Below are 12751 nucleotides of genomic sequence, written 5' to 3'. Positions count from 1 at the left end.
TCAAACTTTGCACTTCTGTACGTTACTAAATTATTTTTGTGCTGCTGAAATATTTAGCTTGCTAGTATATGAACAATGTGAGAGCCACATTGAGAAAAAAAATAAATCATTTTGAGAATAAAGTCAACATCATCAAAGTTGTCATTTCAAGTCAAATAACGGCCACAGCTGCTATACTCTCTACAAAATGCCTTGGCTAGAAACAACTTGATCAGCTGTGTTATTGTATCTTGTGGTTCTGCATGTCCCCTCTGTACTGTACGAAGGTGCAGCCATCCTTGAATCTAACCATTGTCAGTTTGTGTGGTTTTTACTTCTGAGCAGATGCAGCTTTCTGCACTCTCTCTTTAACGTCCTCATACTTATCACTACGTTGTGTTTATGTACTAAAAGAGAAATCATTTCCTTGTTACTAAAACTGATTCTAAAGTATAGTTTCACTAACTCATAATACAAGACATTCTGGAGGGTATAACAGATGTGTCGTGGCAGTTGTTTGACTTGAAATGACTTTAATCTGCACATTTTGACTTTTTTCTCAAAATTTTGAATTTATTCTCAAAATGCACAATTTATTTTTTTCTCAATGTGGCCCTATCACTCCTTTGTACTAGTACCAGCGCAGCCAGCTGATAAAGTAAGCCCTACAGCCTGGAATGACCTGGTCATTATGCTTCATAAAAGACTCAAGCCATTTTGTTTGGTGGTTTGTCCACGTCTTATGATTATAAAACATATATATATATATATATATATATATATATATATATATATATATATATATATATATATATATATATATATATATATATATATATACACACACACACATATATATATATATATATATATATATATATATATTATGGAATGCCGTTTAGGAAATATTATATATATATATTAAAATGAAAGTCTGAATATATGGAATCATGTCTGAATATATTGAATGAAAGTCTGAATATATTGAATGAAAGTCTGAATATATTGAATGAAAGTCTGAATATATGGAATCATGTCTGAATATATGGAATCATGTCTGAATATATGGAATCATGTCTGAATATATTGAATGAAAGTCTGAATATATTGAATGAAAGTATGAATATATGGAATGATGTTTGAATATATTGAATGATGTCTGAATATATTGAATGAAAGTCTGAATATATGGAATGATGTTTGAATATATTGAATGATGTCTGAATATATTGAATGAAAGTCTGAATATATGGAATGATGTTTGAATATATTGAATGATGTCTGAATATATTGAATGAAAGTCTGAATATATGGAATCATGTCTGAATATATTGAATGAAAGTCTGAATATATTGAATGATCTCTGAATATATTGAATGATCTCTGAATATATTGAATGAAACTTGAATATATTGAATGAAAGTCTGAATATATGGAATGATGTTTGAATATATTGAATGATGTCTGAATATATTGAATGAAAGTCTGAATATATGGAATCATGTCTGAATATATTGAATGAAAGTCTGAATATATTGAATGATCTCTGAATATATTGAATGATCTCTGACCGGAAGCTTCTGCGCCATCTAGTGTTTTCATTATGCAAAGCAGTAATGTCGCCACAAGAGGTGGCACTATGAGTCAGTCTGCACGGAATTTAGTAGCAGAAATTATAAATAACGGGGAGCTAATTAACACCCTGGCAAATGCATGTACTGGCCAACCTAATACTGGCAGCAGTGTTCCGAATCGTAGTACTGATGAAGAAATTTATTCACTGTTTCATCGTGGAAGACCAAATGCAATGAACCTCTCTGGCCAGACAGCTCCTGCGTTTCAAGCTAACATTACGAACAACATGCCTTCCACATCCACATCTCAGGCACCCTCTACAACAGCAGGCCCTGTCTACAATCTTCGCCCTTTCACTCGAAAGGGCCCAAGACAGAAGAGGTAAGATCAGAACTAAACCCTCCAAAGTTACTGGTGGCAAAAGTTACAACTTCTGAATTAAGCTAAGTAAACAAATGTAACAGAGAAAGTCAGTGTGCTAGACTAACAGCTGTGATTGTGGACACTAAACTGTACACAACAGTTAATTTTGGGAAGTGGGTTAGTTTTTCTTAAAAGTGAATGACATCATTAATTTGTTAGTACATCGTTTTGGGTAGTACATTATTTTTAATTAATTTAAAAATGGTCACCTCTTTTCAGAAGTACTCAGTGAATTTAAGAATAATTTAAGAGGCTTGTTCGGTTTGTGTTTATGTAAATCAGGGCTGTGTTCAGCACACTTTTTTCAATTTCGATTAATAAAATTACAGTATTCACTATCTGTCACATAAACAAATAATTTAAAATATATAATAATGTTTACTTTGTCTTTATTGATCATTAGGTTTCCAGTCCAATTAGACAGTCTACATTCTGTGGCTCAGTCTTTCTCCAAAGAGGTGATTCTCTTGCCAGACCATGCAACTACACATGTGCCACGGCGTAACAGAAAAGCTTGGCTTTTTGAAAATGGACATATAAAATCTGCACTGGAGTTTTGCTGTGACTGGGACTCAGACAAAGTTGTACAAGCAATAAGGGCTGCCTTCCAACCAGTTGTGGAAGGATGCAGGTAAGCTGTAAAGGTAACAAACTGTAAGAAGTAATACACTGTAAGAGGTCAACTTTGGTTGATGCCAGAAATTATCTGGGAATAGCCAAACTGGAAGTTGTGTTTTCAAAGGTGTCTTAGAATGTCTCCCACAGAAAACCCTGCAGTATGTCCTGATGAATAGATTCTACTGGCATTTTTTTTTTAACTGGATGATTGAGCATGCATCAAGACAGAGTTTGGGTGGTGTTTAAAATGCATTTTTGCTGCTGCTGCTTATCATTGACAAGCTAGTTGGTATATTTAGTTTCCTTTGCAGGGTTACTGCAGGATATATTATGATTTTACATGTGTAATACAAAACTGACAGAATGTAGTTTTATTTTATCTTTTCTGCTTGCATAAAAGATTTATCAGAAATCTTGTATTGTAATCTTTCAAAGTTGATAAAAAAGAAACTTTTCCATATACTGTACTGTGTTATAGTCCTTTAGTATTAACAAAAAAAATCATATACACTACGTTTTTCTTCCCCCCCTAGGCTACAAATCTTGCTGCCATGCCATACCAAACTAGTTGAGCCATCACTTACTTCCAAACAGACTTTGAATGGACACCTTTTGAAAAAACTGTTTCATCAAAAGTCTGTTTATGTCAGACCTGACAAGGTCATTTTAAGTGAGGACAAAGAATCTGTAAGTAATGTTGAGCATTTTAAGAAATGTAATGCATGTTCATGAAATGGTAGTGAGAAAGACAACAACTGCCTTTAAACACTATCACTGGTAGTATGTTTTCTCACAATATTAAAGTTTATGATGCCATTTTGTTGTTAGTATAGTGCAAGTGAAGTTTTTTGTTATCTATCTTAATTGACAGCCAAATTCTGATGAAGAGAGTACAAGCGGGCATGATTTTACAGAAACATCGGACTCTGACAAATGTGGTAAATATTCTTCTGTAAAATCAGATACAAATAAACATGAAGTCAAGTTGGTTGAATTTCCGTTATTTAGTATAATCTTTAGTTAAATATCCAGTCTTCCTAAAAATGGTATTCAAATTGATTTTAAGATTTTTAGTGGGGAAAAAAATTTTAATCTGTTACAAAATAGATGAAAAGTTCAAGCTCAATATGTGTCTTGGTGCTCATATTGTAAAAATGAAATTTTATTGAAAAAGTAAACCACTGTTCTTTTTGTTCTTACAGCTGAAAGACACACTGTTAAGACACAGTCCATGTCTGGTGATGATGTTATCTGGTGTGGTGCTACGCAAGATATTTGTACTGTTGACCCTTCCATCTCTGCCGACACTCTCACAATGTCCACTGATCCTGCTGTTGTCACTTTTGATGAGAATGAGCCTTTCTTTAGTGGAACATCTGTCATTGCCAGTGGCAACTCACATGGCTTCTCAGTTGGTTCCTCTGCCAATGTTACTGGTGACACACATGTCTTCTCTGCTAACAACACCTCCAGTGTGTCTAATGCTCCCACCCAACCCAGTTTATCCAGCACATCCTACAGGTCTATCTTTTGTTTGTATTTTTAATGGTTTTTTGAGCTGCATTTTGTGCGAAAGTCACAATCCACTGTTCCTTTTTGTATATTTTGTTGTGAAAATAGGAAATAGGTGCAGTAATTTATTGAAACGTGTACAAACATACATGTAAATATAATATTTTAAGCAAGAGCAAAAAATGTACAGTTCTAATGAGCTTAAAGGTCAGTATGTGGTATGAAAAACTTTATTCTTCAGCACAGCTTGAGCTCTTTTAGGCAGCTTTCTTGTAATCTCTTTAAGCAGTCTTCAGGAATAGTTCTCCAGACTTCTTGAAGGATATTCAAAGCTTTTCTTCGAATGTTCCTGCCTTTTCTGTGCTCTTTCACGCTGATCCCACACTGCTTCAATAATATTAAAGTCTGGGCTCTTAGGAGGCCAATCCATTGTGTTTTTTCTGTCCAGGTATGCTGTTACTGCACTGGCAGTGTGTTTGGGATCATTGTCATGAAAAATGAATAACTGCAAAATTAAGCTTTTGCCAATCAGATACTTTCCAGATGGTCTTGCATGATAGATCAAAATCTGATGTTACTTTTCTGTTCATAGTTCCATCAATTTTGACCAGATGTCCAACACCACTGACTGAAATGCAGCTCCAAACTATGACAGAGCCTGCTTTAGTTGTTAAAGATAACTCTTGACACTCGCTGTTGTACCTCGCTTCTCTACCTCCTCCATACATATTGACAATTTGAACCAAAAATATCAGATTTTGATTCATCACTCTGTAAGACCTGTTGAAGGATGAAAGCCTGGAGAACGACTGTTCCCAAGACCACTTTAAAAAATTACAAGTCTCCTTCGAAGTATAATTTAAAGAAATGAAGGGTGTCTTAAGAATTTTGTACAGTAGCGTATATAAAATTGGCCTTTTTTTAAAAAATTAGACTACTTTCAAGTGTTGATTATTTTGTTCTTAATTTCAGCTTACTTGAAATACATTGCATAGCATTCAGGTTAATAAACCATCAATGAAGTTCAAAGTCTTGTAGTAATGTAATTATATCAGCTTCATGTATACGTAATTTATGTTGTTTATACAAAATTCTGGTTTTACAGTACATATCTTGGCCTGTTTGAGGAAGAATACCTGTCTGATGACCCTGACCTCCAAGAAGCCATTTCAAGGTCTCTAGATTCAAGTGCAATTGAGAGGTCAGTACAGCATATTATATAAATTGTAGCATTTGAAGTGTAATTCTGAATAGGAGTCACTTGGTGTCTTGTTTTGTATAAACTTGAATAGTCAACCTGCAACCAAAATAATATATTTTACATTTATGTATACACAATATCCTTTTATGGCATCCAGTCATTTTTGTAGTCATTTGAAGGTTGATTCTTCAAATTTCATATTAATTATATATTTTTCATTGACATTTTGGTTTATTGTTTACTTTTTTTAAATGGAGGATTGCTGTCAGTGTTTAATTGTTGGCTATATCTGGAAATGCAAGATAAAAAGTAAATGTTATTGTTCTACTGTTTTGTTTTTTATTGTTTTAGTGACCTACCGATGAGCTTAGAGAGTATCATGGCGCAGATTGTCTCTAGAGTAAATAATGACAGCACTGTACGCTTCAATATCATAAGACGAAATGTGTGGGATGGAGCATCCAGAGCCATGGGCAGATCCAATTTTTCACCTGAGAAGAAGATAGATGTCAAGTTTACTGATGACTATGGAATATCTGAGGGTGCTGTTGACAATGGAGGACCTACTCGGGAGTTCTTCCGACTTTGCCTTGATGAAGTCAAGGACAAAATTGGCATTTTTGAAGGTCCACCTAATGCTAAAGTCCTTACGTGCAATTCCAAAGGTATTTATGGTTTAGTTAATTGTTCCTACTGGATTTATTTTGGATCAATACATTGTACATAAATTGTTTGTGATTAAATGTAAGATTTCTGGGTTTTATAAAACTAAACCTATATTTTTTTTTGCCAGTGACACAATCTTTTCCCCACCACAAAGCATTTTAATTTACACAATCAAGATGTGACTGAAGTGCAGACCATCAGCTTTAATTCAAAATTTGACAAAAATACTGCAAATTTATAAATTATGGACATTTTTAGACATACTCCCTCATTTTTAGAGGCTCAAAAATATTTGGACAAATGACTGTTAAACAGTCAGTTGACAATCAAGAAATGCCTTCATGAATGGAAACAGGGTTTAAACTACTAGCTACAGTCAAGAACAAGGACTTTGCCAAGAAACATCTAAAAGAGCCTGCACAGTTCTGAAAAAAACTGTGAACAGATGAAACTAATATGAAGTTGAACCAGAATGATAAAGGGAAAAATGAGATAAACAGCTCATGATGTGAAGCTGATAGCACCATGTGTGGCATTATCTGTCATACATGGTGGAGGCAGTGTTATGCCAAGGGCATGTATGGCTGCCAGTAGAACCACTAGTAGGGCCACTAGTGTCTATTCATGATGTGAGTGCTGATGGAAGTAGCAGGATGCATTGTGAAGTGTACAGTGACATAGCTTCACAGTGCAGATGAATATTGATTCAAAGTATATTGCAAATGCAACCCAAGAGTTTCAGCAGCCAATCTCAGTCTAACAGAGCATCCTTTTCAGTTACTATTCAGGTTACAAGCAGCAACTGAAGGCAGCTGCAGTAAAGACCTAGCAAAGAATGTCAATGGATGAAATGCAGCATTTGACCATGCCCATGGGTCCTAGAATTCATACGGTTATTGACTGCAAAGGATTTCCATCCTTGCATTAAAAATAACACACATATTTAAAATAGTGTTAGCTTGTCCATTTACCTTTGTGCCTCTAAAGATGATGGACTGTAATTCCTAAACAGTTAATGCAAAATTTTTACAAAATCCCTTCACAGTATGTACTTCAGTCCCATCTGATTGTTTGATTTAAAATCCACCATGGTGGCATTCTGAAGCAAAATTACAGTAATTTTGTCACTGTCCAAACACTTGCAGATCTAACAATATGGACAATAATTTTTCCAGAAAGAAAATTTGCTAACTGCTAGTAAAAAACAATAATATGGTGGTAATGTAACAACAAACAGTCATGCAAGCTTTTGACAGATGTTTCATTTTATTTATTAACAGCAATGAAAGACAATGGATACTTCTGCGCTGGCCAGATCATGGCAATGTCAATTGCCCATGGAGGACAGAGTCCATGTTTCTTATCTGAACTCTTGTATGAGTGTCTTCAAAAGGGTCCAGACAACATCAAAGTCAACACTGACCATATTACTGATGAAGAAACAAGGTCACAGGTGCAATCGGTGAGCATATTTCCCTTATGTTGCTGAGTATTTTGAAAATTTACACATATTACTAATTTTAGACTAATTTTTCACTACAATTAAAAGTCCTGCAACTCTCTGGTAAAAACCTTATTAAGGGCTACAAGAATGATGAAATTAAAAATATGTCTTTTGGCATTTACGAAGCCATAAATAATACCTAGAGACACAATTCTGTGTGGCAGGTTATGGTGGTGGTATTAGTGCCCTCATTGGTTGTTACATTTAACACAGTTCTCAGGTGTGCTTTTTTCCCAATTAGAAATGTACATTACATAGGGTTTGTTCATAAATTTCAGAATTTAATGAATGCGCTTGTTTTTCCAGCTTCAGTTTTTCAACTCCTGATGCATTGTGGGGTTTTAAAGACTTAATATAATACTTACAAACTGAAGCTAATAGTTGTGCGTGTTCTTCCAAAAAATATAATCAAATATTTACTATTTTTATTTCCTGATGTGTTTTTTAGATCTTAGAAGCTGACACAAAATCACAACTGCAGGTTGCAGTTGCACAGGCAGGCAGCTTGATCAGTCTTGCTGGTCACAATGTTTGCATAACACTGGAAAACAAACAAGAAACTGCTTTGGATTTGGCTCACTGGTATGTCCTCCAGCGAACCCGTGCACCTTTTGAAAGGTATGTTTAAACACATACCATAATGGTCAGAAAAATAAAGCCTCCCCAACTCTGTGTGGGGAGGCTTTATTTTTCTGACTTTATATATTTTTAAAAAAATGTGTTCTGGTGAACTGTCCAGGTTGTACCCCACCTTTTGCCCTATGGTAGCTGGGATAGGCTTCAGCCCCCAGCAACCCTCAGTTTGATAAGTGGAAGAAGATGGATGGATGTTCATTTTATCCTTTCTTTTAACCTGTTCAGTATTATCCTAACATATCTTCGTTCAGTGATGCAGGTCTGTACAGTAATAGTATTAACATTTGAGTTAAAGCCACAAGTAAAAACAGTCTCACACTGGTACAGGTCTTAACAGAACAGAAAGTGTAAATATATATTCATGTATATGACCTTGTATATCTTTAAAGCTCATTATCTATGAATATTAACATTTTATTCATGTTGATGTAGGCATGTGTTTTAATCTGTAAATTTAATGAAAAATAAGTGGGTCAACTGTACAGTACACATAAACTACAATTACACTTTGTTCAATTTTGGCTAGGTCCAGAGATGGCTTGAGGTCTCTAGGTGTCCTAGATGCTCTACAGAAATATCCTCTTCAGATGAAGTGCCTTTTCGTGAAAGCTGGAAAAGCTCTGAAAGCGACTGATATGGAGAATCTTTTCAAGATCATTCACTCCGAGCGAGGAAGTAATGCATTCCAAGACGAGTGCCGAACCCTGGCTTTCTGGCAAGACTATCTTCAGGAGGCTGAATGTAAGTGTTTGACATTAAATCAGTCACTGGGAGGAAGGAGAGTGGCTGTAGCTCAGTAGGTAGAGTGGGTCACCTACTGATTAGAAGGTCAGCGATTTGATTCCTGGCTACTCCAGGCTACATGCCAATGTATCCTTGGGCAAGATACTTAACCTCAAGTTGCTCTCCGAACATCCTGTCGGAGTATGAATGTGTGTGAATGTTAGATAATAAAAAGCACTTAGCTTAATTAATCATGGAAGTGCTTGTATGAATGGGTGTGCATGGGTAAATGCACACGTGTTGTATAAGCGCTTTGAGTGCTAAGACTGAGTAGAAAAGCGCTATATAAGAGCTAGTCCATTTACCATTAAATCAAAATTCTCAATTTTCTGCAGGGTCATATAATTAAAAGGATTGCCTTCATTATTATGGCTACTGAGTACCAGTAATTGGCTCTTTCTGCCTCCACCTGAGTTTAATTTATTGTCTTCTTCACAACTCCTTTCTTTGATATTATAGTTTAACTGTATAGATTGAATGCTGATGCTTTATATGTGGCATTCAAATTACTTAATTTCCAATATATGTAATATTTTATATAATGCCTAACCGCTCCTTCTTTACATTATTTTGCATAAATTTTCTGGTATTTTACTGTACCAAAATACCAATAATCCTAGTTATCATCTCATTGTGATTATGTATTTTTTTCTATTTTACAGTTGAAAACGATGTCTCTCTGGAAGATATCCTTGTTTTCTGCACTGGATGTGACAGCATTCCGGCACTGGGTTTCTCTCCAAAGCCAAGCCTTGAGTTTATCACAAACTGCAAATTTCCAGTTGCCAACACTTGTGAAATTATTCTTCGTATACCAGTTCATGCAGTATACAGCTCATTCAAATCAGACATGGATTTTGCAATACGGAATTCACCAGGATTTGGACGAGCATGATGTGTATTCTCAAGGGTTGTAATCATGATAAGAGGTTTTTTTTTTTTGGTTTGTTTTGCATATGCATTTTCTTTTATCTTGTTGCAGTCAATAAATGTCAGGCACTTGTTTTTGCATTGTAGTTAATCAGTTTTCCTGCCTATATATGGGTGGGATATGACATTAGATCATTAGATTAGTAACATTAGATTATTTAACAGCCCTGCAGGCAGCAAGAGAAAATGTTAGAACCTCACTGTTGCTTCTGCAGCACATTTTCAGCCTGTGTTGCACTATTTCAGATACGTTAACCTTTTAGCAGTGCTAAAAAAGCACTGGATGCAGAGAGAAACTATAATCCATGCCATACAGGTTTATAAGCCATGTTCTTGTGTTTCCAATATGTTGGCTTGCATTTTAAATACTTTGGCTAGATGTGGTTGTTGACGGAGTTGGCATTTTATAATTCCTAGAGCACATTTTCAAATATGTTCTGGTAAGGTAGCTTTATTTCAGTGTCCTGTTTTGACCTTGTTTTAATCAGTGATTCATATTGATTTTCATTTTCAGTTTAACTCACTGGTTAGCTGTAAGTTTTAAAAACATCTTGTTTAAGCTTTGAAAAAGTAAGGTATTTTTTTTATGAAAATGCCCACTCAAAACAGTAATCCTATACATTAAAAGTGGGACTGACAGTCTCATCTCACTGTTTCTATAACCAGGTAGTTCCTGCACCACCGTCAAAGTACCCATTGTCCATAAATTTGGCAAAGATATGGTTGGCATTGGTTATGTTAAAAGTAGTTATACAACTACAAGGTGTATGAGTAAACAAATTACTCACAGCCAGTTGTCTTCTACACAGGGGTATTTTCATTGCTTTTTTTTTTTTTTTAATCTCATTGTTGCCCAGCCCTATACTATAGGGTACTAATGCCTTTCTAACAAAGTTTTCTGTGTTCTGAATTTGTATGGACTTTTTGCCATTTTTGTGTCTGTTGTCAAAGATTCCATAGAAGAGATAAAAATGTCTTTTTCTGTTTGATAGTTAATAAAATGTATAAGAGATTCATATTTCGTAAAAGATTCAGTTTCATCCTTTATTAACAGAAGAATTAGTACATTATGATACAATATGTAACATACACTAAGTTTTTGTATGGTGCAACAACAGTTCCTCATACAAGAAAACATTTAAACATAATCAATTTTTGTAATTTAAAAGGCAAAACTGAAGATTAAACTGGTCATCAACTTTTTACTTAGTAATAATCTTGGGGTTTTGGGATCTTCTCAATGTTGTGACAATTCACAACTTTATATTATGAACGGTAATAAGTACACAAACTAATAACTTAGTTGAAGTATGCGACATGCTGTCAAAAAAAGTTCAATGCCATGATTTCCATCGTCACTCAAGGGATTGATCTGCCTCAAGCCAGGAGTCAGCTGCTGGTGATCATAAGGAAGATGTCTCACATCCACGTGACTCAGCGGTCTTTGATGCTGAGGAAGTTGCAACATTCCAACTGTCCACAGCTGTAGGGGGGACCTATTTTCCATTGTCCTTAAGCTGTGGTGATTCCACTGATTTACAAATTCATCCACAGATCTGTTAATTCTTGGAAGGTATACATGGTGAAGAGCCCTAATATGAAGTGGGTCAGTGCTATCTAAAATTTCAACATTTTCCATAAAGAGGAAAAGGTTTTTAAAGTATGCTGAAACAACTCTGTTTAGTTCTCCCCACAATCTTTCAATTCTTTGATTGTGAACACTACGCCCAACCATAAAGCTTCCTCTGTTTGGCCCACGCTGTTCAATCATAAACCGTGCAATATCCATATTCTCACTGCCAGCATCACTCCTGACATGATGTGGGAGTCCAAAGATATCAACACCACTCTGGAAAAGTTGCAGAGCAGTTGATGCTCTGTTGTCTGTGCAACATCTGAGGTAGGTAATGCAGCGACTGTAGCCATCAACTCCTCCATGAAACACAAATCCCCATGGATTTAACTTGTGGTTTGTGTCAATATGCCTGGAATAAGAAGAAATAGATTATTATGATGACACTGGATGTGCATCAAAATAAAGGTTTATGAATTTGACATGCTGCCTCTTTTATCAAGTAGCCTATTGCAACCTAGAGATGTAAATTTTTTTAAATTCCCATTTCAATATAAATTTTATATGAAATATTTTTTGTTTACATCTTACACAGTAGTGTGATTATTATTTCATATTATTTTGATCATCTAAAATAATTACATTAATCTTGATGAGCTTGGGAGTATTAACTAACATTAATCAAATAAACAAACAAACACAAACAACAACACATACCACACTTGATTTGGGACAGTGACATTGTAGACCCTCCTCTGAATTGCCCTCCGTCCTCTCAAGGCTCTTCCCACTGGATCAACTATTCTTAAACGCTCTCGCACCCGCCACCGCTGAACTCTGATCCTTCTCCCCCTCAAACTACCAGTAATGTAGGACTCTCCTGAGCCAGGAGTTTGTGTGAGAATCTCAGCAATGAGATGATCAAGGTCAGCATTTGAAATGTTGATAAAACTTCCATAGTCCACTAAACCTAGTTGTATCCTGTGGTTATACAGTGTACGAACGCTTACTGACAACATTCGAGATATAGCCATCCAGCTAAACCCTAAGTCTCTCATGTCAGTCAGCTGAGCAGCTGGTATGTTGTACCTAAAAAAGTAAGAAACAAAATAGCAAATATGTTGATTTAAATGTGTGAATACATTTTCCTTGATTGTATCAAGTGCACAAATGTTATGTGATTATTTTTTCATTACTTACCTTGGCCTTCCTCTTTGTGATGTTGAATGGTATGCTGTCCCCATACCATGTGCTTCAGCTTCTACTCGAACTGTTATCTCAGTTGATAGCTCCATCAATGAGTCATAAATTCCTTCAAGAATTATACATAATCTTCTCTCAGCAACATTTT

The 12751-nt window shown here is 35.4% G+C and overlaps 1 protein-coding gene across 1 annotated transcript; it reads left to right on the top strand.

The window, feature by feature from the left end:
* The first annotated feature begins 1528 nt into the window (after positions 1-1528).
* On the top strand, positions 1529-8577 carry LOC115776807 (uncharacterized). The gene is made up of 10 exons (XM_030724583.1): positions 1529-1935; positions 2381-2608; positions 3129-3282; positions 3467-3533; positions 3798-4116; positions 5213-5308; positions 5660-5973; positions 7255-7436; positions 7927-8096; positions 8218-8577. Exons 1-10 carry the CDS (start codon positions 1583-1585, stop codon positions 8282-8284), a joined length of 1950 nt encoding a protein of 649 aa, XP_030580443.1. The 5' UTR covers positions 1529-1582; the 3' UTR covers positions 8285-8577.
* Positions 8578-12751: the final 4174 nt, after the last annotated feature.

This window comes from Archocentrus centrarchus, unplaced genomic scaffold (assembly GCF_007364275.1).
Source record: "Archocentrus centrarchus isolate MPI-CPG fArcCen1 unplaced genomic scaffold, fArcCen1 scaffold_37_ctg1, whole genome shotgun sequence".
NCBI classification, from domain to species: Eukaryota; Metazoa; Chordata; class Actinopteri; order Cichliformes; family Cichlidae; genus Archocentrus; species Archocentrus centrarchus.
Note: the sequence above shows the minus strand (reverse complement) of the source record. Positions and strands in the feature narration are given on the sequence as shown.